Here is a 25569-nt window from a genome sequence, read left to right as displayed (position 1 = left end):
AGAGCAACTAGGGTCACAGAACAATGTATGTATAAATTTTTGTATGAGAGACTAACTTGAATTGTAAACTTTTACTTAAAACACAACAAAAAAAATCAAAACTGAAAGAAATTGAAACATAAGGTTTATTCAGAGCAGTTATTATTTATGCATATAGGGAGATTATTCTGATTTCAAAAAAAGCAAATGGCTGGAAGTAAGCTAGTTAAAAGGAGGCTTATAAAGAGGAGGGAGAAGAATAGATCAACTATTGGCTGATACTAACATGATTGATGAACCCTGCTCTTCCCCTTTTACTGAGATCAACTGATACCTGGTAATAAGGTGGTCTCTGAAACCTCCACCACCTGCAGCCAGGATACCTTGTGAAATTAAGTAGGCTTCCAACAGGAAAGAAAAGACTAACAACTTTGGGTGAAAAGACCGCTGGCAGCATTAATTTTTGGTCAGGAATTTTTTTATGGTATTTGGTTTTTGTGGGTGACAAAAACCTTAAAATCAAATAGGATGCCTGTTATTTTTTTCTCTTCAACGGCTGTAATCATTATGGAAGCAGATGGCCAGGTCTTTCTCCAGCAGAGCGCCTGGGTAGTCCAGTGCAAACCGCTTAAGCCACCCAGAACGTATAAATACAGAACGTATGTTTTCTTGAAGAAATTAGAATTTTTTTGGAAACATTTAAATCTTGAAAGTTATTCGTCTTATGCGACAGCACCTACAGTCAGACACAGCCAAGACACCTTCCAGATTGTAAATGGAAGCGGAAACTCCTACTAAAAAAAAAAAAAATCCACTTCTACCGACCCCGTAGGTTTACGGGAAATGCAGTCTCGAGTCTGAGAAGTTCACAGCGCAGCGCTGTTCGGACGGGTCTCCTGGGGTCACTCTGCGCATGTGCAGCTTCAGCACACCCACTCCCTCCCCTTCCGCCGTCTCTTTTGTCTGCTCAAGATGGGTTTGCAGCTTCCGGGTCGAAGCCGTGTAGAGGGTGAGAGCGCGGGGGCGCGGTTACCCCGTTGGGCCTCGGAACTTGCCGGGAGGGTTTAGTTTGTGCCCCGGGAGGCGGGAGCGGGAGCGGGAAGCGACCCTGAGGGATCCTTATATGCCTATTCACGAGCCTTACAGCTCAGTCACCTGTAACCAGCCCTGAGATAAATAAACTAGGTGCGAGTCAGGTCAACTGAAAATAGTGATATTAATAATAATTCTGGTATTATTGTAAGAATAAGTTGTCCCCTAAGACATTTTTCCAAGTGCCACTTAACTATACCGTAACTGCCAAGTGTACCGTGTAACTATAACCTGTTACCATATTTAGAAAACACTTTATTCCAATCTTTTGTTGTCTCATTTGATCCTCATAATCACCCTCTTTGTCGTTATAAGCATACCATTAGAAAAAAGAACACAGGCTTAGAGAGGCGAAATGATATACCCAACGCCACAAATGAGTGAAGTGATAGGATGCAAATGCAATATTATTTACTCCCAATCTCATGCTCGTTCTAATATCCTCTCTGCCCAAAACCCAGCTTTGCAGCTTTTACAGCCATTAGCACAGGATCCTGTCCGAAAGTCCCCAGGGATGCAACTGTGAAGTGACTATGGACAGAATCTCAGTATGTGTAAGTATATTCTGGGAATACTGGTGTCTCAGAGCTCTGGATCAGACTGAGACTCCTGGCCCCTCTTACCCTGTCAGACTCTTTCTTTCCTCAAAGGCACTGTCTGATACTCTAGTGCAGTGCTCTCCAGTAGAAAGATACTTTAATTTTTTAGTAGCCACAGTAAAGACAGTACACAAAAACAAACAGATGAAATTAATTTCAGTAACATTGTTTATTCAACCCCACGTTATTATTTCTAACTGAGGCAGTAGATTATATTTAGCTACTCATTTAGTGTATTGGCTAGGGTCTACAGTAAGGAGCCCTGGTGGTGCAATGGTTAAATTCTTGGCTGCTATCAGAAAAGTCCTTGGTTTGAACCCGCTAGCAGCTCCATGGGAGAAAAGACCTGGTGATCTGCTCCTGTAAAGATTACAGCCTAGGAAATCTTATGGGGCAGTTGTACTCTGTCACATAGGGTGCTGTGAGTTGGAATCAACTCAATGGCACACAACAACAAGGGGCTACAGTACTGTTTGCACAGTTCTACTGAATTCCAAGAGAGTCAGTTTTAGTATCTTAAGTGAAGTTTTCAGCTAAAACAAATTTGTTTCCCTGCCCAGATGCCAGACCTTCTGTAACAAAGCAGGTCATATGAGGCAGGAAAGAGGGAGCCCCAGGTACAGGAGTCCCATCTGGAGGAATAGCCTTGTTGATAGAGACTGATCACGAGAGTTTCAGAGCAGGGGTAGAAGAGCCTAGAAAGGAACAGGTTCTGGTTTTCACAGCCAGAAGTAGTTCTTGATCCCCCTACCCAGAGCAAGTCAAACTTGGTGCTAGAAGTGCCCCCGAGGGATCCTTGTACGCCCATTCACGAAGGGCGTACTACCTCCAGAAGCCATCACAAACTGTGTGCCAGTGGACACTGCGGACCAACTTGGAGAAGGTGGTGACCTGGGATTGAGGAGGATGAGTGAGTGTCAGGGTACACAGGAAAAGCCACAGTAGAGGGCTGGTGAGGCATAGTTTCTGGGAAAAGCAAAAGCAGCCAGATCTGATGAAAACCTAAGCAGTCCCTCATTTTTCTTTTTTCCATATTCTCAGCTGTGGCATCTAGAGATATGCTGAGGCTCCTTCTATCGTGAACTTGTAGAATCACAACATGATAGTACTGGAAGGGGGTTCTATTACTGACTCTTGAAAGCCCCTCAACATTAAACCTGAAATGAATGACTCTCTTAGGTCACCCAGAGCACAGCTAGAAACAAAACTCAGTGCTGTTTAATCTGCCACAGCTAAGTCACTAGAAGCATCTTATCATAAGGTCTTTTGGGGAAACTGCAACCAATTTAGAATAAAAACTTAAAAATATGTTGCATGCCATAAAGCATGCCGTCACATTTTTTAGAGTTTACTATGGATCCTCTAACTCAAGGTCTGATGTCTCACTATGTTGTTAGGTGCCGTCGAGTCACTTCTGACTCAGTGACCCTGCTGTGCAACAGAACGAAACACTGCCCTGTCCTGTGCCATCATCACAATCATTGCTGTGTTTGAGCCCATTGTTGCAGCCACTGTGCCAGTCTGTCTCATTGAAGGTCTTCCTTTTTTTCGTTGACCCTTTACTTTACCAGGCATGATGTCCTCCAGGGTCTGGTCCCTCCTGATAACATGTTCTGGCTGTACTTCTTCCAATTCAGATTTGTTTGTTCTTCTGGCAGTCCATGGTATATTCAGTATTCTTCACCAACACCACAATTCAAAGGCGTCAGTTCTTCTTCAGTCTTCCTTATTCATTGTCCAGCTTTCACGTGCGCATGAGGTGATTGAAAATACCATGCCTTGGGTCAGGTGCACCTTAGTCCTCTAAGTGACATCTTTGCTTTTTAACACTTTAAACACTGTTAATAGGAACTAGATTAACAATATAGCTTGAATACTTCTTGGATAGCATTAATTTTCATGAAGGTATAGGGGGTTTCATCTCTGATGTAACTGAATTTGTTTAAGCAACCCTCTGTTGTTTTTAAAATTTCTTGTTAATTAGAAAGAAAAAACCAAAACCAAACCTGATGCTGTGGAGCCGAAGCGACCCTATAGGACAGAGTAGAACTGCCCTATAGGATTTCCAAGGCTATAATCTTTTAAGGAAGCTGACTGCCACATCTTTATCCTGCAGAGTGGCTGGTGGGTTCAAATTGCCTACCTTTCGGTTAGTAGCCATGTGCTTAACTGTTGCACCACCAAACCAAAAAAACCGAATTCATTGCCACTGAGTTGATTCTGACTCATAGTGACCCTATAGGACGAGTAGAATGGCCCCATAGACTTTCCGAGGAGCTGCTGGTGGATTCAAACTGCTGACCTTTTGGTTAGCGGCTAAACGCTTAACCATTGCGCCACCAGGGCTCCATGGCTCGTTAATTAGTAAGAAGGGTACATAATTACTAATACATCAACAGAAAATGATTTCCCTTCACCAGTGAAAACTCAAGGTTAAGCCTACATGGTCACATCAGAGATGCACTTGTTCAGGTGGTGTTTCCTCCATGTGTTGCTTCCATCTCGTTGAGGGTCAAGGGACCGTTCTCCCTCAGGGAGGCCTTTTCTCCAGCTGGTGTGATGAAATTTTTAGGGAGGTGCGTGTAGGAGTTGACCAAGCTTCTTATGATCCATTCTTTTTTCCTTCTCGGCAGAATCTTTCAGTTCTCTACAGTCTCCCAGGAGCAAGAGAAAATGAATAAATCTTAGATGAGTTATTAAACCACTTTGCTTTAGAAGGGATTTTTATAGGTGTTTAAGGGTCCATACAAAAACACAGCAAAGTAGAAATGGATCAGAATCATTCATGGAAGACATAGAAGAGCAAATGAATAGCAGAGCAAAGTTGGCATGTGGATTGATACAGGTTCTCTGATGGTACTGATTTTCCAAGGTGAAATTGCAAATTTATTTCTGAGCTTTCTGATAGCCATGGCAGAAAGTGAGACAGACAGTATTTGTTTAAAGATTTGCATTGATGAAAAGAGTAAACCCACTGATTCCTCACGGGATGTCAGTGCAGTTGAAGGTGAAAAAATATCTTTGTTGGTGTTAAAGTAGGTGATTTAGTGAATAGCCTTGCAGTAATAACCCTGAAATAATGCAATATATTGCCTCTACTTGTTCTTCCATGGAAGTAGAGGCCCGTTTGCCAAAGCAGAACTCGATCAGTACTGAGTCCAGGGGACAAAAACACAGGGTTGAATCGACACCTTTCTGGTGAATGGACTGCATGACCTTAAAGTAACTTTCCATAAATGTTTTTCTCAGTACTTATAGTATGCAGGTTGATCTGCAGAGGGCTTAAAATTTTATTTTCTGGCAAATATTTCTACACATTCTGTTTACATTTCAAATCACTGGATGACGTCTTGGTTTCTTTCCCCACTTGCCTGGGATCTCCATTCACCAGTGACCTGATTAGAATTAAATCAGGTGGCCCTTATCTAGTCTTTGCCTTTTTTGACCTTTCTGCAGAATTTATCTCCTCCCTTTGTCTGTTGAAAGTCTCTGCTAGTGTTTGTGACACCCTCCTCTGGCTTGAGCTGCCTGTTGAGGTGTCCATGGCCGTCTTCCTTCTTTTGTCCTTTCACATGGTTCATCCTCAAGTTTCCGTACTTGACCAATTAATCTTATATTTTCTCTGACTGATTGCATTGTCTCACTGCTTTTAACAGTTGCCTGTATGCTGACTCTCCCAAATATGTCTCTTCAGCTTAGACCTCTCCCCCCATGTTAGACCAATGCACTGTGATATAAGAAGTTTCTGCAGTAATGGAAATGTTCTATGTCTGCACTTTCCAAAAGGTAGCCACTAACCACACGTGACTATTGAGTACTTGAAAGGTGGCCAGTGCAACTAAAGAACTGGTTCTTAGTTTTTGTTTAATGTTCTTAGTTTTACATTAAATTTAAATAGTTGCTTGTGGCCACCATATTTGACAGCACAGCTTTACACTCCTGTGTCCAACTGCCTCTTCACATTGATGTAGATTTCTAAAAGGTGTCTTCAGTTCAGCCGATCCAAAATGAAAGTCAACATTCACAACTGCTCCCAAAGTAAACCTTGGTAATCATTAGGTGATGTTACCTCAATCGAGACAGTCACCCAGTTTGTTAAAGTAGGATTCATTCTAAGCTCCTCTTTCTTCCAACACCTGTGACATCCATTGAATGATTATATCTTGCTATTTTGGCTATTGTTGTAGGTCAGAGATTGAAAAATCTTATACATGAGTCAACCTAGTATTTCTCAAATTTATCCCTCAACTTCATTTTTCCTGCTTCTACCAAGCTTTCATTTTTGTTGCCCTCGTTGTTCCCCTCAACTGCATCTGCCTCTTGGGTAACTCATATGAATGCTACCATTTGTTCCCTGTGGAAACCACTGCAGTGGCTCCTCACCCCTATACAATAACAGCCCTAGCATCTTAGAATGACATACAGGCTATGTAGACACAGTCCCTTCGCATTTCGCCTTATTTATTTATTTATTTTAAATAATATCATGTTTTTGGTGAATGTTTCCACAGCAGTTTAGGTTCCCATTCAACAATTTCTGCACAAATTGTTCAGTGACATTGTTTACATTCTTCACAATGCATGCATGTTCTCATTATTTCCATTCTGGTGGTTCTATTTCCATTAATGTAGTTTCCCAGCCCACTTACATTCTCATCTTTGTTTTAAAGTGATTGTTTACTGTTTGGTCTCATATAGGTGATTTTTTAAAGGAGCAAAGTACTCACGGGTGATAATCTTTGTTTTGTGAGCCAATCTGTTATTTAGCTGAAAGGTGATCTCAGGTGCTAGTTTTGGTTCAGGGTTTTAAAAGTATCTCAGGGCAGTGGTCTCAGGGAGTCCTCCATTCTCAATTGGTCCAGTAAGTCTTTTTTTTTAAGAATTTGAGGTTCTGTTCCACATTTTTCTCCCATTCTTATAAGGATCCATCTATTGTGGTCCTGATCAGAACAGTTGGTATTGCACCATCTAGTTCTGGTCTCAGGGTGGATGAGGCCATGGTTCGTGTAGCCCATTTCACCTTTTTAATATCCTCCCATGCTGGTTTTAATTCAACAACTATTTATTAAACTGCTCTGATGTCCCAAGGGAAGAGATGTGTACTATAGTTACATCTTGAACAACAGACACTTTCCTTTCTTAATGGATTTCACAGTTTAGTGGGGAAGGTGACATTAAAAAGAAAACTGGGCATGTAACTGTTCTAAATCAAAACCAAATCTCATTTAGTTCCTTGAACATACTTTATTGCTTCTGACTCTGCCTCATATCATGTTCTCATTGTCTGCATTGACCTGTGTTCCCTTAAACTGACTCTTCACTTTTGGTCTGTCATGAGCAGATCTGGTTGCCCCGTAAAGGAAACAGTTACTCTTCTCTTTCCCCTGGTCTACCTCTTGGCTAGTTAACCCATTGCTCTCCGAGTCCTCATAGCCCCCTGCCTTGCCCCTGACTGCGCTTCATACAGCGGTGGAAATGAGCTGCTACTTTTCTCTCTGCAGTTATACCTTTATCCTTCAGGGTCCAGAACCACCATGGGTCCAGCTCAGTTTCTTCCTCTGGCCGTCACTCATTGCGGCTGCTCAATAAGCTCAGTTCTGAATGAAAGATCATTCCCCCTCAATACACAGCTTGTTTCCCTTTTCTCTTAAATGCCACCTCATTTGTCAGGTAGAGCCTGTGCCCTGTTTTCATCGCCGAGAGACCTGTGCACAAAGACTAGGCCTGTTCTGAATGAAATATACCCAGGGACAGTTTCTTTCCTGAGCATTTTTTTCTCTGTCCTTTTGCTTTCCCTAGGATTGTGGTACTCATTCTTACGGTCATAAAGACCTAATTTCTTCTGCACTGTGTTGACCCTTGTGAGAACCACTAAGCTTCTTGTGGGCCAGTAAAATCTTGGAGGGGATAAAATACAGACGATACTAGGGATTATGAGAAGATTTCTTGCTCATATACAGAAGACGTGCTGAGAGAAAGAAGTAGCTGATTAATTGATCAATGAATTGAATCAGAGAAAGAATTTAAACCGTTTACTTGTCTTTTTATACTTGGATTTATTTTTTCCATCTTAGTTTGTTATGCATTTGTATATAAAATATTTGTTGTATTTCTTTCAAAGCTATGCTAAGTAATAACATTTTGCCGTATGATCTAGTATACCTACACGATCATTTAACTGGAAGTGTCAGCTAGTGAAATACAGCACGAAAGAGATATAAAACATACAAAGATTGAAAAGCAAGGAATAAAAGTGTCATATTTTACAGATTACATTGTATAAATGTAAACTTCGAAGTAATCTACAGATAATAAGTTGGATTAAGTTTATTTAGCAGGGTTATTGGAGCCCTCATGGCACAGAGGTTAAGAGCTCGGCTGCTAACCAAAAGATCGGCAGTTCAAATCCACCAGCTGCTCCTTGGAAAACCTATGGGACAGTTCTGCTCTGTCCTATAGGGTCACAGTGAGTCGGAATCGACTTGACGGCAATGAGTTTGGTTTTTTGGTTAGCAGGGTCGTTAGACATAAGGTCAAAATTTAGGAATAAAATGTATGTGTGTGTCTCGGCTAAAACAATAGGAAACAAACTTTTAAGAAGTGATACTATTTACAAAAGCATTGTCTGTTATTGATTGAATTGTGTCCGCACAAAATATGTATTGGGATCATAACCCCTATATACATATAGATAGGAGCCAATCTGGGAATAGGGTTTTTTGTTATGTTAATGAGGCCATGTCAGTGTAGCCTGTTTCTTAAACCAGTCACTTGAGATATAAAAGGAGCAGGTTAGGCACAGAAGCAAGTAAGATGGAATGGGGGAAAGATAGATGCCAAGTGGATATCACGAAGGAATGCCGAGAATAACAAGAACAGTAGTGAAGCTGAGGAAAGGATTGTCCTTCAGAGTGGGCAGAGAGAGAGCCTTCCCCCTAGAATTCAAACTTCTAGCCTCCCAAACTGAGAAAATAAATTTTTGTTCTTTAAAGGCACCCACTTGTGGTATTTCAGTTGTAGCAGTTCCTAAGAAACTAAAACATTGTCAAAATCAAATACCAAGGGATAGCTCTCTGCTTCCCTCTTTGGCTGCATCCATTCAGCCAAGATCTTAAAGCAATTCTCCCATTCCATGTGGAAAGCTCTTTCCATCAACTTTTCCTCCAGGCTTTTCTAGTATTTACATAATGAGGAGCACTCAGGACTCTGGTTGATTACTCTGCCATTCATTCATCTACTGCCTACTCTTTAAGTACCAGCTTTTGTTGAGTTTGAACTGGAATATCTTTCTGACTCTTTAGGAATCCTGCTCCTTCAGTCTTCTGTTCCTGTGTTAAGTTTTAGGAAAGACGTCCTCGGTTTTTGCTGTCTGGTTGTTTTAACTATGTATTTTTCAGAAATAACTAGAAACTTCTGACTTTCTGATGGTACTCTTCTTTTTATTTTGCTATTGTCCTACATTTATTGTAGGTGTTACACTGCTTCTGATAATATGTTTGGAGGCTGGGGAGGTAAATGTATACGTTCAGTCTGTTAGCTTGAATAGGAAGAGACTTTTTTTTTTTTTTTTTTTAACTTTTCCTATTTTCTAAGACTTTACCCTCTCCTGGTTTTGCGTTACTGTTTTGAAAATTTCTTCTCAACCTTCATATCCTATTCTTTTTCAGCCAGCCTCTTTAAGATTGGTGTTTGCTCATGGCACTTTCTTTTCTTAAATCTGTATAGACTTTGGGATGACTTACTGCCCCTGATGACTTTGGTCATGACCTAACTTGCTAATGACTACTAAATGCTTGTCTCCATACTACATTTACCTTCTGTGCTCTAAAATCATGTGTCCACCTGTTAAGGAGACAGTTCTTCCTTTTTGTTCCACAGACCCTTCAGTAGCTACATGAATATGATGTGCCTCACTCTGACATTTTTTTCTTCTAATTTCTGTATCTCATTATATGGTATGCAAGGTTATCTAGCTGCTAGTGTAGATAGAAAGGAGCCCTGGTGGTGCAGTGGTTAAGCACATGGCAGGGTTTGTCAAGAGCCAGGTTCTTCCAAAAGGCTCCTGTCTAACGGTGGTATAGTTTTTGTCACTTCCATGCACGCCTCTCAGTGCACCATGGGCGAGAGAACAAAGAGGCCTGGGGCTTATATAGATAAACCGGAGAGGTGCATGTGCTGGACTGCATGGAAGCAAGGGGAATGGAGGTAAGACAAAGGGGCCTTTGTTGTGGTGCACCTGGCCTTGCCTTTGTCTTGTTCAGATGCAAAACCATATAACCAGAAAGAATGTTTCTTCCCCTCTAGATGAAGGAGTCCTGGTAGTGCAGTGATTAAGCACTCAGCTGCTCACTGAAAGGTCGGCAGTTTGAATCCACCACCTGCTCCGTGGGAGAAAGATGTGGCAGCCTGCTTCCATAAAGATTACAGCCTTGGAAACCCTAAGAGGCAGTTCTACTCTGTCGTGTTGGGTTGCTGTGAGTCGGAATTGACTCAGTGGCAATAGGCTTGGTTTTTGGTTTTAGTTACAAAATTAGTTATGAGTGGTCATGGAGACAGAAGGTTACTGTGAGCTCAGAACAGGAAGGAAGGCTCTCTGACAAGGAGAAAATGGGAAAGAGAGTGAGACCCAGTTCCCAGCCTCATTATCAGAGACTGCTCGGAGACCAAGACCTCAGTTTAGTTGGCCGGGATGGGACTCGTAAAGACAGACTGCCCTCTCAGCAACAAGAAATTAGTGAGCAAATTCTGTTGATGCATCTGGTATAGGATGAGTTTCCTATTCTTATGTGCATTGCCATTACACTAATGAAGAAGTTCATCTGTTACACTCTTATCTTTGGTTCTAAGTAGTTTTTAAGCTTTTCTTCACTCTTCTAGAGCATTCCTTCTAGAATACTAATCCAGTAATATATAGTGTCTCCAGAGCTTACATGTATTTTCTTTGTCTCCCCACTTTTTACCCTGGTGATCTTAAAGGAGAATGTGAACACTCTAGATATACTGGAACAATCTACTGGGATATGGAAAAAGAGTTGTAGGAAGTCTATTTACATGTGATATTTTACCTCTTAAAACATCTGTAATTCATAAATATATACATAATGATTTATGGCAACTTAAACCTTTTTAACTGAGTAATCCCAAAGTATAACACAAAATTGGGTCTAAAATGGACATCTGTTATAGCCATTTGTTTTATAGCTTTAGGAGTAAACATGAAAAGAATTAGATCCCACGTTAGATCCCACATGTTTTCCGTGACACGTGTGTCTGAACTCTTCAGATTGATAAGAGATGTGCTGTTACAGGCATCAGTGTCATTCAAGGACGTGGCTGTGGAGCTGACCCAGGAGGAGTGGCAGCACATGGGCCCTGCTCAGAGGACCCTGTACAGAGACGTGATGTTGGAGAACTACAGCCACCTCGTCTCAGCGGGTGAGCAGACCTCACCATGTGACTCCCTCTAGGGTGCATTTCATTTTTTTAAACTTCTTTATAAAAATTAATGTTAATCAGTGTTTGAATTTAGGGATCTAAGGTTCTGAACCATTATGAGCAACAGAAACATTTCTGTTGTCTATTCCCCATTGACAAATTTAAACAAACACCTTTATTTGCCTTTCCTGGAGCTATCTTCCTCCGCCTTCATGTGGTCTACACTTTCAGTTTTTCCCCGTTTGCAGGGTATTGCATTACCAAACCAGAGGTGATCTTCAAGTTGGAACGAGGAGAAGAGCCTTTGTCCTTAGAAGAATTCCCAAGCCATGGCTACCGTGGTAAGTTTCTGAACGCTGGCAGAAGGAGTCCTGGGCTGCTTAGCCCTTAGGGTAAATACCTTTTGAAAACTTTTTCAAGAGGCGCAGTGCTTTTGTGAGTTTAAAAAGGTTATATCATATATTGTAGAAGGGGGAGTTGTAACATAGAGGAAGGAATACAAGCGTGATGAATTCTTTCATCTTTAAAAGCTGATGTTCCAAACATAATTTTTAAATCTGAAAAATCAAGTAATAGAGTTATAAGTTTATTTAATAGTCTAAGATCCAAAGTAACACATTATAAAATCAACACAAATTGTGGGTGGAGGAGGTAAAGGTAGGGAAGAATATACAGTAAAAGCTGCAAAAGCGGGAAACTCTAAGAAATCTGTCAGAGAAGGAAAACTCAAATATTTTCCGCTAAAACGAGTAATAGGAAAGTGGTAAGACTGCACCTGTCAAAGGTGGAAAACTTGCAAGACCTGGAAAAACAAGGCAGTCCCTTGGAGTTCTGGCTTTCACGGGTTTCATTGTACTAATATCATTATTCCTTCTAGGAGGCAATACTAGTTATTTGTCAAAACTAGTAGACAATTTTAGGAGTTTCAAAAAGTTGTAGTTTTAAATGTAATCCCAAGAGCAAGAATAAAATCATCTTAATTATGAGAAGTAAAACATACTTACTGAAATGTATTATGAAGCTCTATAAACAGCATAATATAAAAATTGACATAACTTAGATAAGCATGCCTGCCAGTCAAAAATGCTAATGATTAGATCAAACTGATTGAATTAAATGGAAAGGAATCCTTCAATAAGAAACTTAGAAAGGTTGCAATAAAAGAATTGTTAATTGTTACATAATATAAACAAAGTCATTTAGGGTTTCATAATCTAAGTATCTTTGAGGTTTGAATTTGGGAAATAAAATCATCAAAAGAAGGAGGGCACTTCAAGCTAAAGAGCACAATTTAAAGTGAACCTGTAAACATTTTGAATACCTGTGCACTAAATAACCTAGTATTGATGTTCATAAGACAAAAAAAAATTCAGGAACTATATATATAACTAGAAGATAATCATTAGAACCAGGAGATCAAAATATTCTCATCTGATAACATAGTAGGTACAGTGGACATTCAGTAAGTATGTATATTGTTGTTAGTTATTAGGTGATACAGAGACAATAAATAACGTTTGTATTAACGTGAAGCATACATTATGTGTGTATGTATATATGCTGAAAACGAAAACACTTTTCAAGTGCCCATGGAATAACCTAAACAAAAGTAAAAATGTAATATTAGTCCAAAAATAAAACTAATAAGTTCAACAAATCAGAATTATCACAAATACTATTCTCTGGTCAGAATTTGACAAATCTAGAAATTGTTGATAAAATAGGTAAGTAAAAGTCTCATCCACATGAAAATTTTTGAAATTATCTCTTTTAAATAATTTGGATAAAAATTGAAGTCAAATTCAATATTGCAGAACATTTGTGAAATGATAACAATAACCATGTGTATTAAACTAAAGGAGCCCTGATGGCGCAGTGGTTAAATTCTCAGCTGCTAATGGAAAGTTTAGCGGTTCGGACCCACCCAGTGGCTCCTCGAGGGAAGGATGTGATCTGCTCTGGTAAAAATTGTAGCCTAGAAAACCCTGTGGGGGCAATTCTACTATCACATGAGGTCGCTATGAGTTGGAATTGCCTTGACAGCACCCAGCAACAACATTAGAAATTCACGGATAGAGCTAACGTTGTGATCAGATGTAAGTTTGTAATCTCATATTTTTATTAATAGAAAACTTGTTCAGCATAAATCACATTGTTACCATAAACTGCCTGGTGTGGTTCAAGGACACAGGTATGCAGAGACACTCATATCAGGCAGGATATTCCAAGGGCCTAGAGATGATCTCCCAGGCCAGGTCAAGGGGCAATCTTCTCTTGTGAATGTGCAGTTTGAATACCCAAGACTACTGAGTTAGCCCTTCACTGGAGAGAATAGTAGGGATACAGCTGGGTGTGAGAAGGGAGGCAGGAGACTGGATAGGTGAGGAGTATTTAGGTAGATTCAGGTGTGTTGCTAATGATCTTAACCGGTGTTGATGTGGGTGTTCATTTGATTATTAAGCTTCCAGGTTTTATATAACAAAATGAGAGAAGTGGAGAGACAACCTGTACGATGTTGAGTAGAAGTGGTAACAGAAGATATCCTTGTTTTTTTCCTGTATTAAGGGAAGAGCATTCAGTTTGTCACCATTAATTGTGATGTTAATTATACCTTTTTTGTAGATGCCCTTCATTAGGTTAAGGTAGTTGCCTTCTCTTTCTGTTTTGGTGAGAGTTTTTACATTGAATGGATACTCAGCTTTGTCAAATGCTTTTTCTGTATCAGTTAATGTGACCAAGTGGTTTTCATTCTTTGGACTTAATAACGTGGTAGATTACATTGACTGACTTTCGAATGTTGAAACAGCCTTGCATTCTGGGATGAACTCCACTGAGTTGTGACATGTTACCATTTTTATAAATTGCTGATTTTGATTTGCTGTTATTTTCATGAGGATGTTTGTGTTCACATTCGTGAGGGTTATTGGTCTGTAACTTCCCTTGGACTGTCATTTTATGGTTTATGTTTGAGGGTAATGTAGGCCTTATAAAATGGTTTTAGAAATATTCCTTCATCTTCTTTTGTGCAGAAGAGATTGTAGAGTATTTTTATTGTTTTTCTTTAAATATTTCTTAGTATTCGCTAGTTAAATCATTTGGGCCTGTCACCTTCTTTTTGGAAGGCTTTTATCTGTGTATTCAATATTTAAAACAGATATGTATCCATTCAGGTCATCTAAGTCCCTGGGTGGTGCAGACAGTTAACATGCTTAGCTGCTGTCCAAAAGGTCTAACCAGAGGTGCCTTGGGAGAAACTCCCGGCTATCTGTTTCTGAAAAAAACACCAACAGTTTTACTGTGACAGACATAGGCTTACCATGAGTCGGAGGAGACAAGATAGAAAACATTCTTATTATTCTTGGGCGAGTTTGGTAGTTTTTGTCTTTTAAAAAATTGGCGGATTTCATCTAAGTTTTCAAATTAATGGGCATAGAGTTGTTTGTAATATTCCCTTATTATGTCTTTAATGACTATTGTATCAGTAGTTATGTCTCTTCTTGTGTTGTTGATACTGGTAATTTGTTTCTTTTCTCTTTTTTCTTGGTCAGTTTGTCTAGGAGTTTATGTTTATCTTTATTTATTTGTTTTAATCTTTTCAAAGAACCGATGTTGGTTTCATTGATTTTTGTCCATTTTTCTCGTTTTTCAGTTCCATATATTTCTGGTCAAATATTTATAATTTCCTTCCTTCTGTTTACTTTAGGTTTAGTTTGCTCTGCTTTCTCTAGTTTCTGATCTTATATCATTACTGATTTGGACCTTTCTTCTTTTCTAACATAAGCATTTAATCTGTACATTTTCTGCTGAGCACAGCTTTAGCCGCATGCCACAAATCTCGATATATAGTGTGTTAATCTGCATTCAGTTTAAAAATGTTTAATATCTTTTGACCAGTATTTTATTTACAAATACTTTGGTTAATTTGAAATATTGTGGGAGTTTCCATATATCAGTGTGTTATTGATTTTTAGTTTAACTTTGCTGTGGCTGAAGAACGTTCTTTGTGTGATTTCTATTCTTTTAATTTTGAGAATTTTGACAATGTTTTATTGGCCAAAATATGGTCTATCTTGAACGTTCTATGTGCAATTGAGAATAATATAAATTCAGCTGTTGTTGGATGGATTTTGTCCTCCCTGGGTTTCAGGTGTGTGGTTTTCAGAAATGCTCGACTCTATTCTAGTTGTAGTGTTGGGCCTACTGTGTGTCTGTCTGTACTTGTGGCATTGAACCACACCAGATAGTTTATGCTAACAATGTGATTTATGTTGAATGCATTTTTTATTAATATAAGTATGAGACCACTTGGGTGCCTGACGCTGACTAAGCTTCACAAGGCATGATGTGATTTATCATGGTCAAGTGATGAGGCTGCTCAAAGCCCTGAGCCTTATGCTCAGATGGAACTTCCTGGTTGGTAAGAGTGAGTATCTGTTTTTGGGAGGGTAGCGCATCCCCTTAGGAGACCTGGTGGTGCAGTGGTTTGGCTGCTAACTGAAAGGTTTGACAATTTGAATCTACCAGTGGTTCAGTGGGAGAAAAGACCTGGTATATTACAGCCTAGGAAACCCGATGGGGCAGTTCTCTGTCGTATATAGTTGCTATAAGTCAGAATCAACTTGACAGCACACAGCAATAGTAAAAGCGCATCCTGTTGGGATATGGAAGTTCTGTACTGGAAGCTTTCACGGACCTTGCCAGCTGATGTGATACATAAACAGACATATATGTATATGTACATATATATATAGTTACTTACAGGAAATACAAAGACAAGACACTTTAGTCTATACCATTAAATGTCATGATAGTGTTTATCTTTGCTAGCGGGTAGTGAGTGTAAAGGTACTTAAGAGAACTTCTGGGATGTTTGTGTCCTTAACTGGGTTCTTGTTTCATTGATTAGCTCAGGTTTTGAAAATCATCATGTTGTACACTTACATATGCCCTTTTCTGTATTTATGATATTTTTCATTTAGAAAGGGAATCCTTGGGTGGTCAAATGGTTAACGTGTTCAGTTGCTAACCAAATAATTGGAGGTTTGAGTCCACTCAGATGCACCTAGGAAGAAAGGCCTGATGATCCTCTTCTGAAAACTCAGCCATTGAAAACCCTGCGGAGCACAGTTCTACTCTGACATGCTTGGGGTCACCAGGAGTTGGAGTTGATTCAACAGCAGCTTTTTTTTTTTTTTCTTTTAATTTTTAAAAAAAATTTTTTTGTTATTGTACTTCAGGCGAAGGTTTACAGAACAAATAGTTTCTCATGAAACAGTAGTGCACATATTGTTTTATGACATTGGTTAACAACCCCACGACATGTCAACCCTCTCCCTTGACCTTTTTTTTTTTTTTTTTTTGGTGAAAATATACATAGCCAAAGTACACCATTTCAAAAATTTCTACATGTACAGTTCAGTGACATCGACTACGGTCTTCCAGTTGTGCTGCTATTCTCACTTTAGATGAAGGTTTGCAGAACAAAATAGTTTCTCATTAAACAGTTAGTACACATGTTGCCCTATGACAATGGTTAACAACCTCACAACACATCAACACTATCCTTACTCAACCTTGGGTTCCCTATCACCATCTTTCCTGTCCCCTTCCGCCTTCTAGTCCTTGTCCCTGGACTTCAACAGCAGCTTTTTTCATTTAAAAAATTATGAATGAGTGATATAGGTAGTAACTACTTTTAGATTTTAAAATAAATATAGGAAGATGGGAGAAGGCTTTTATACGATTTTTTGTTTAGTTTTTCTTCAAGGTTTGAGAATAATGCCTTGTACTATATCTAATTCTATTTACGGCTGTAATGGCACAGAGGCAGCATCTGACCTCCTCTAACTTCACAAAGGGGAAGGAGAATCAAGATCAACAGCCCAAGGCTGATTCCTATGAGGCAGTCAGACATGCCTTCTCTCTCCACCATCTTTACCAGTTCTGACACCAACTGTCCCTCCCGTGGCACTCTGCTGCTCTGCTGGGTTCAATAATTCATTACAGTGGCCACACAGAACTCACAGACAATACTTATGATTATGGGGTTTATTAGGGAAGTAAGAGGTTACTTCAGGAATGCTCAGCATACAGTTCTTTATCAGGACAGGCTTTTTCCAGCTGTGCCTGCAGGCAGGCCTGTCTCTGGCCCTCGGCCTCTACCCTGCTCAGGCAAGTATTACAAAGCTCTTTTAGCTCTGCCAATAAGTGCCCTAAAGCCCACCCTCTCCGGGCAGTAAGCCTCGGTCAGAAGGCTCTCAGTTTTAACTCCGTGGGTCAGCAAACCTAGCTCTACCAAGTGCCCAGAGGCACCTTATTCCACCAGCAAGTCTCCTACCCAAAGGCACTTTCTCACTCCGTGAGCTGGGAAGCCCACTGTGCCATCTCCTGGTGGTCACATCCTGCCACTGCTTCTCACCATCTTCAGTGTCACAACTCTGTCAGTCTCCTGGCTCCAGGAATTTCTCAGTGCAGGGATCCCGGGTTCGGTCTTGCTCTTGACTCTTCTTCCTTGGTGGTGGTGAGATCCTCTCCCTCTCTGAAATTGGCTTTCTTTTAAGCCTAATGGGATGGCAAAACTGACCAGTCCCCTTGGTGGGCCACAATTACCTTATTTGCACAGTCCAGTCAGTCACTTGGGTGGGAGTTACAAGACCATGGCAAGAAAGGCCACACAAATTCATCCATCGCACTACAGGGGCCAAGGCAGGAATGCAGGCTATGTGAAAGTATGAGTACAGGATTATTGTTTAGAATGTGTCTTTCCATGGGACAGAAAGCCTGGCTGGAATACTACTGATGGTAATGTGTACTTTTGGAATGGTACCTTAAAACACCTGATGTGTATCCAGTAGATGTAAAATTTCATCAGAATGGTGACCTTTAGCTGTCTTTACCTGATACTTATTGTGGTGGAGTTAGGACCACATTAGGGTCACATTGTAGCACTGAATGTGGATAGCAGCAGAGTAGTGATAGTCAAGCACACATGAACATGTTTATGATAAATAGGTATTAATGATATTACTAAAGGTCTTCAGAGCAGTTGGAAACAGAATATTTTAGGTTCTTAAAGTAACTATTAAGGATTCTTGTTTCAAGGGAATGACTACCATATTTTTACACAAATAACATACACGTTCTATGTTTGCCAACCGCTCTCTTTCCCCATGAGGTATTTTCATAAGCTATGCCAATTTGTTTCACATGTTGCCTTTAAAAAATTAGCATAGAGTGCTTATGAAAATGCCTCTCAGGGGAAGGGAGCAATTGGTAAACAAATGTAGAAGGCGCACATTATTCGTGTAAAAATACTGTAGTTTGGGAAAAGTCAATGAGCAGATTGGCAAGTGAAAACTGAAGATGAAATGATCATGTTAGCTACTGAACAATTCTGATAGATTAAACCAAAGATCCCCTTGCCAAAATCTAGCAGTGGATCTAATTTATCTGCAAAGATAGCTTTTCTCTCATTAATTTTTAACTACCTGTTGGATATTTGTGTTCCTGTGAATCACAGCTGGAAGAATTAAGGGTCTGAGCTAGAGGACAGAAGGAAATTGGTGATACTATAAATGTAATTGTTTGCTGATGGGTAGAATGGTAAAGAAGGGTATGGAATCAGAAGCATGTAGATTAGTGAATATCTTACTAATGCATTCTAGGTTCTAGACAGTGTAGGGTTCTAAACTTTGGTCCACCATACCAAACGCATCTCCTGATACATATCATGAAAAAAATTGTAAACTGAATTATCTTGTTATACTACATACTTAAGTTTATAGTATGTATTGGATTCATCCCATTCTCTGATTTTCTGGTTCTCTGATATAACCACTATTAAAAAACTTTCTCTCTGTTCCTCTATTCACTGTTCTTCTTTTTTTTTCCCCCTTTCTCTACCCAGTGTTTAAAATTACATTTACTAAATGCCAAATGCTCATATTTTTTCTATGCCAGTTTTTTTTTTTTAAAACATTGTGGCGGATAACTAAGGGTATGTGTGTCCTTTTCTTTGGGTATGTATGAAAATTATTTAGGCTTAGGAAAAAAAGATCAGATACCATAGAATAGAATGTATAATATGACATGTGTCCATAAGCCCCCCTTCATAAGTAAGGTAGGATTCATAATGTTTCTGTTATTTTTATTTTAGAAAATTGCAAAGCAGATGTCTGTTTCAAGGGGAGTAAAAGAAATGAAGAGAAACATATGTGGGAAGTAATATCCATCAATAACAAAATATTGACTAGAGAAGGAGAGAAAATTTTGGAAAAACCATTTAAGCCAGGCACAGCTTCATTTTCTTCAAGAAAAATTCGCTGTAAATGTAACTCATGTAGAATTAGTTTCCCAATTGTTTCTGAATTAATTATCAGTGATAGATATTCTTCAGGAGAGAAGGCCGATTACATTAACATATGTGAAAAATTGCATATTGATATTAATAATGAGGAAACTCATGCTGGAGAGGAATCTTATGAGTTTAATACAAATGTGAAGGGTCTTAGTTACAAGGAAGATCTTTCTGAGAATCAGAAGTTTCGAGTGTTGGAAGAAGCTTTTGAATATAATGAATCTGAGAAAGGCTCCTATGATAAGGCTGCCTGTATTACACCTGAAAGTTCTCACACAGAAGGGAAATCCAGTAAGGATGACAAATTTAGCAAAACGTGATAAGACAATTCTGTTTGACCACAAGAGAACTAGTACAGTGGAGAAGTGCTCTGGTCTTAACCAGTGTGTGAAATCCTGTGAGAAGTCAGCTTTCATGGAGTACAATAAAGTTCACATGGCTTTGTCACACTATGAATGTAATGAAAATGGGAATAATTTCAGCAGGAAGTCAGAGGTCACTCAACCTCAGAGAAGCGGCACAGGACAGAGTACCTTTGAAAGGAATACACGTGAAGAAAACTTCAGACACATCTCAACTTTTATGGTACATCAGAGAATAGCCACTGAAGATAAATCTTTTGAATATAATGAATATGGGAATTCTTTTTATCCAAAGTTACGCCTAATGGTACATCGGGAAGGTCACATAGAAGAGAAACTACAAATGTGATGAATTTGGTAATTTCTCCCAAAACTCAGCTGTAAATAGACATCAGCAAAGTGACACAGGAGAGAAGACTTTTGAATGTAATGAGCACAGGAAATCCTTTTACCAGAAAGTACACATCATTCAGCATCAGAGAACCCATTCAGGGGAGAAGCTCAATGAATGTAAGGAATGTGGGAAATCCTGTCAGAAGCCACACTTAATTCAACATCATGGAACTCATATGCGTGTCATACTCTATGAATGTCGTAATTGTGGCAAAACTTTTTGTCAGAAGTCAACCCTCAGTGAGCATCTGAGTATTCACAAAAAGGAGAAACATGAACGTAATAAATGTAATAAATCTTACAAGAGGTTAGTTCTCAAAGAACACCAGAAAACAGTCATGGAGAAGAAACTTTTTAAATGTAATGAATGTGGAAAAGTGCTTCCCCACAGTTCAGCCCTCAGAGCACATCAGAGAATTCGCACAGGGGAAGAACCCTATAAATGTAATGAATGTGTGAAAACCTTCTCCCAGAAGTCACATCTCAGTAGACATCAGACAGTTCACACAGGGGAGAAACCCTATCAGTGTAATGAATGTGGGAAAACCTTTTTCCATAAGACACAGCTCAGAGCACATCAGAGAATTCACACAGGGGAGAAACCCTATCATTGTCATGAATGTGGGAAAGCTTTTACCCAAAATAATCTCTCACAGTACACCTGAGAATTCACAGAGGAGAGAAACGCTATGAGTGTGATGAATGTGGGAAAGCTTTTACCCAAAATGCAACTCTCAGGCTACACAAGAGAATTCACACAGGAGAGAAACCCTATGAATGTTATGAATGTGGAAGATCTTTCTCCCTAAAGTTGTATCTCATTTCACATCAGAGAATTCACACAGGGGAGAAACCCTACAAATGCAATGAATGTAGGAAAACATTCTCCCAGAATTCAGGTCTCAGGCTACACCAGAGAATTCACACAGGGGAGAAACCTTATGAATGTAATGAATGTGGGAAAGCTTTTGCCCAAAATTCAAATCTCAGGGTACACCAGAGAATTCACACAGGAGAGAGATCCTATAGATGTAGTGAATGTGAGAAAACCTTCTCCCAGAAGAAAAACCTCAGTGAACATCAGAAAATCCACACAGGTGAGAAACCCTACAAATGTAATGAATGTGGGAGATCTTTCTCCCAGTATTCAGGCCTCAGAGCACATCAGAGTATTCATACAGGGGAGAAACCCTATGAATGTAATGAATGTGGGAAAACCTTCTCTCAGAAGAAAAATCTCAGTGCACATCAGAAAATTCACACAGGTGAGAAACCCTATGAATGTAATGAATGTGGGAAAATTTTTGCTCATTATTCTACTCTCAGAGAAGACATCAGAGAACTCACATGGCATTAATGTTAGGCATGCAGTAAATGTGGTAAAAGTTTTTTTGGGAAGGCAACCCTTGGAGTACATCAGAATTCACACGAGAGAAACGCTTCGCGTATAATATATGTCATACTTATTAGATAATTCACATAAGGGAGAAGCCTACATCATATACACTGGCAACTTCACCTCTAACCAAATCCTTTTTCCCTAGGCTCAGCTATTCTAATTTTTCCAATCTGCCATTCATTCACTTGGGCTCAGGTGACTGCTACTATCTACTTCAAGTTTATTGAATATGCCACATCAACATCTGGCCCATAAAAGACTTAATAAACCTCACATAGTTCCTGATTCTCTTAAAATGAAATGGCAAACTTGAATGTCATACATTAACATAGTGGAGAACAAAGTGAAGGAAGTGAGAGTCCCTGGATAACTGAGTTGAGCACAGTTCTTCCCTTCTGTATCTCACTAGTTGATTTTTTTTTTCAATGAAGAAATAAGTTTGTATTCTATTTAGCTCTTGCAGATTTGGCTGTTACTGTACATTGCTTAGTTATCTCTCTGGTAGGGATGGATGAAACCCCATGACTAATGAATGTGAGAATCCAGCCACTCATTGTACATCAGGAAAAATTCCACAAGAAAGGTGTCTTAGTTGCCTAGTATTGCCATAACAGAAACACCACAGGCAGGTGGCTGTAAAGAACAATTTGTTTTCTCACTGTCCTGGTGACTAAAACTCTGAATTCAAGGGATGGCTGTAGAGGGAGGTCTTTCTTTGTCAGTAGCCTTTTTGCATTCTGTCTTCTCCCAGTTTTTGTCTGTATTGATTTTGCTGTTTTTATAACAAATGGTTAGGTTTAAGACCCATCATATTTTGGCATGAGCTCATTAGCATAAGAAAAACCCTATTTCCAAACAGTGATATTTACATGTGTAAAACAAAAACCCAAATCTGTTGCCCTTAAATCAATTCTGACTCATAGTGACCCTGTAGGACAGAGTAGCACTGCCCATAGAGTTTCTAAAGAGTGGCTGGTGGTTTCGAACTGCTGAACTTTAGCAGCCATAGCTCTTAACCACTGCAATTTTAACATATTTTGGCAGAATACAATTCCGTCCATAACAAAAGAACTTGTCAACGTCCTCAATGATCAGAGGCTTTTATCTGCAAGTCAAACTTATTTAAAAATCAGAAATTTCAGGAAAAACCCAAAGATTGTTATAAACATGAAAGCCTTTAGCAAGAAATTAATCCCTTTGAACATCAAATAATTAAGATTAGGCTAAAATTTTAAGTAGTTAGAATGTATGAATGTTTTCAACAAATATTGAACATTTATTTTGCATTATTTTTATATTTTCTGGAAGGAAATGCATTTGTTTCAGAATTCTGGATTAAATCTTCACCTACAAGTGATGTACCAAAATTCATGATTTGTATATGAGAGCTGAAGCCTTTATAGAAAATATGTAATAAAACATTTACCTATGAAATGTGCAGTTTTAAAAAGTTACTCAGGGCCACTGTAGTGAACACATCTGTGTACAGTCTCTGAGCAATGTGATGCTTCTAAGTGTGAGGAAATGATAGAACAGATGTTTGATTTTTTGTTTATTGAAACATGACAGCATAATAGGAAATGTTTACACTTTGTTTAATAAATATTGTAAAATAAACTTTGATTTTCCACACTAAATTATTGTCTCTTTAAAACTATTGATGCATTAAGGGAAATATTTGAAGTTTAAAGTATATTATCACATAGCCTTTCTTGGTCTGTCTTGTTTGTGTTATGTGCCATGGAGTTTGCTCCAACTCATAAAGACCTTATGTATAAAAGAAGGAAACATTGCCTGGTACTGTACCATCTTCACAATTGTTGGTATGTTTGAGTCCATTGTTACTGCCACTGTGTCAGTCCATCTTATTGAGGGTTTTTTATTTTTTGCTGACACTCTGCGTTACCTACATGATGTACTAGTGATTGGTTCCTCCTGATGACTTGTCCAAAGTAAGGGAGCAATTCCATTCTAAGGAGCATTGTGGTTGTACTTCCTTCAAGACTGATTTGTTTGTTTTTCTGGCAGTCTGTGGTATATTTGGAAACCCTGGTGGCATAGTGGTTAAGTGCTACAGCTGCTAACCAAAAGGTCAGCAGTTCAAATCCAGCAGGTGCTCCTTGGAAACTCTATGGGAGAGTTCTACTCTGTCCTGTAGGGTCGCTATGAGTTGGAATCGACTCGATGGCAACGAGTTTTTAAATTTTTTTTGGTATGGTATATTCAGTATTCTTTGCCAACACTGCAATTCAAGTGCATCAGTTCTTTTTCAGTCTTCATTTTTCATTATCCAGCTTTTGCATGCATATGAGGCAATTGAAAATACCATGGCATGAGCCAGGTGCACCTTAGTCATCAAAGTGATATCTTTGCTCCTTAAAATTTTAAAGAGGTTTTTTGCCACAGATTTGCCCAATGCAGTAAGTCATTTGATTTCTTCACTGCTGCTTCCCTGGGCATTAACTGATGATCCATGTAGAATGAAATACTTGACAACTCCAATTTCTTTCATCATGTATTATGATGTTATTTATGGTCCCAGTTGTGAGGGTTTTTCTTTTTTTCATGTTAAGTCAATCCATACTGAAGGTTGTAGTCTTAACCTTTATCAGTAAGTACTTCAAGTCATCTTCATTTTCAGCATGGGAAGTTGAGTCTTTTCCATGTTGCAGGCCGTTAATGAGACTTCCCTCAATCGTGATGCTCTGATCTCACATAGTCCAGCTCTCAGATTATTTGCTCATGATACAGATTGAATAAGGTGAGAGGATACAACCCTGCCACACTTTTTCCAATTTAAACCATACAGTATCCCTTTGTTCTCTTGGAACAACTGCCTCTTCATCTACGTACAGGTTCTGCTTGAACAAGCGTTCTGAAATTCCATTCTTCATAATGTTATCCATAATTTGTTATGATGCCCACAGTCCAGTGTCTTTGCGTAGTTGATGTAGCACAATAAAAATCTTTCTGATGTTCTCTACTTTTGATCAGACATGATATCGCTTGTTTCATGTCTCTTTTGAGTCTGGCTTGAGCTTCTTGCAGTTCTTTGTTGATGTATGGCTACAGTCATTTTTAAATTATGTTCAGCAAAATTTTGCTTGCATGTGATGTTAATGATATTGTTTGATAATTTCTTTATTCTGTCTGATAGCATTTCTTTGGAATGGGCAAGGATGTGGATCTCTTCTGGTCAGTTGGCCAAGTAGCTGTCTCCCAAATATCTTTGTTCTCCTATCAAAATATATTTCACCTCAGTATAATTGATAGCAATCGAGAAATTCACAAGGCTCTTTGTTGCTCTGTGGAAACAAATTCTTCCAAAGGGTAAGTACATAAAATAATCGATAAAGCAAAAGAAAGACTGACGGTCAACCATATAAGCAAATCTGTTGAAGAGAATTCTAACTACTGGTAATAAGAGATTTTTTAATTCTTTTTTTATTGTAGTTTAAGTAATGTTTACATTTCAAGTTAGTCTCCCATACAAAAATTTATGCATACATTGTTATGTAACCCTAATTGTTCTCCCCATACTGTGACAGCACTCTTCCCCTTTCCACCTGATTACCCGTTTCCATTCAACCAGTTTCTCTTCCTTCCCATCTCACCTCCAGATGGAAGCTGCCCGTTTAGTCCCTTGTATCTACTCGAGCTAAGAGGCTGACTTCTCACGAGTATCACCTTATGTCCCACAGTCCAGTTCAATCCCTTGGAAATTGTTTTAGTTCTGGGCCAATAGAGAATCCAGGGGTCATGCTTTCCAGGGATCCTCCAGTCTCAGACCATTAAGTCTGGTGGTCTTACTAGAATTGGAGTTCTGCACCCCACCTTTCTCCTGCTCCATCAGGGACTCTGTTGTGTTCCCTGTCAGGGCAGTCGTTGGTAGTAGCCGGGCACCATGTAGTTCTTCTGGTCTTAGGCTGATGAAGTCTGGTTTTTGTGGCCCTT

The 25569-nt window shown here is 39.2% G+C and overlaps 1 protein-coding gene across 1 annotated transcript; it reads left to right on the top strand.

Moving 5' to 3' along the window:
• Nucleotides 1–942: 942 nt before the first annotated feature.
• LOC101340581 (zinc finger protein 658-like) lies at nucleotides 943–23276 on the top strand. The gene is given in 9 exon segments (XM_023738587.1): nucleotides 943–988; nucleotides 1533–1625; nucleotides 10979–11105; nucleotides 11354–11446; nucleotides 19261–19777; nucleotides 19779–20162; nucleotides 20164–20858; nucleotides 20861–21540; nucleotides 21543–23276. Coding segments are annotated over 8 exon segments (2565 nt in total). The 5' UTR covers nucleotides 943–988; nucleotides 1533–1604; the 3' UTR covers nucleotides 21591–23276.
• The last annotated feature ends 2293 nt before the right edge of the window (nucleotides 23277–25569 follow it).

This window comes from Trichechus manatus, unplaced genomic scaffold (assembly GCF_000243295.1).
Source record: "Trichechus manatus latirostris isolate Lorelei unplaced genomic scaffold, TriManLat1.0 scaffold00120, whole genome shotgun sequence".
NCBI classification, from domain to species: Eukaryota; Metazoa; Chordata; class Mammalia; order Sirenia; family Trichechidae; genus Trichechus; species Trichechus manatus.
This window is presented reverse-complemented; position numbering and strand designations above follow the sequence as displayed.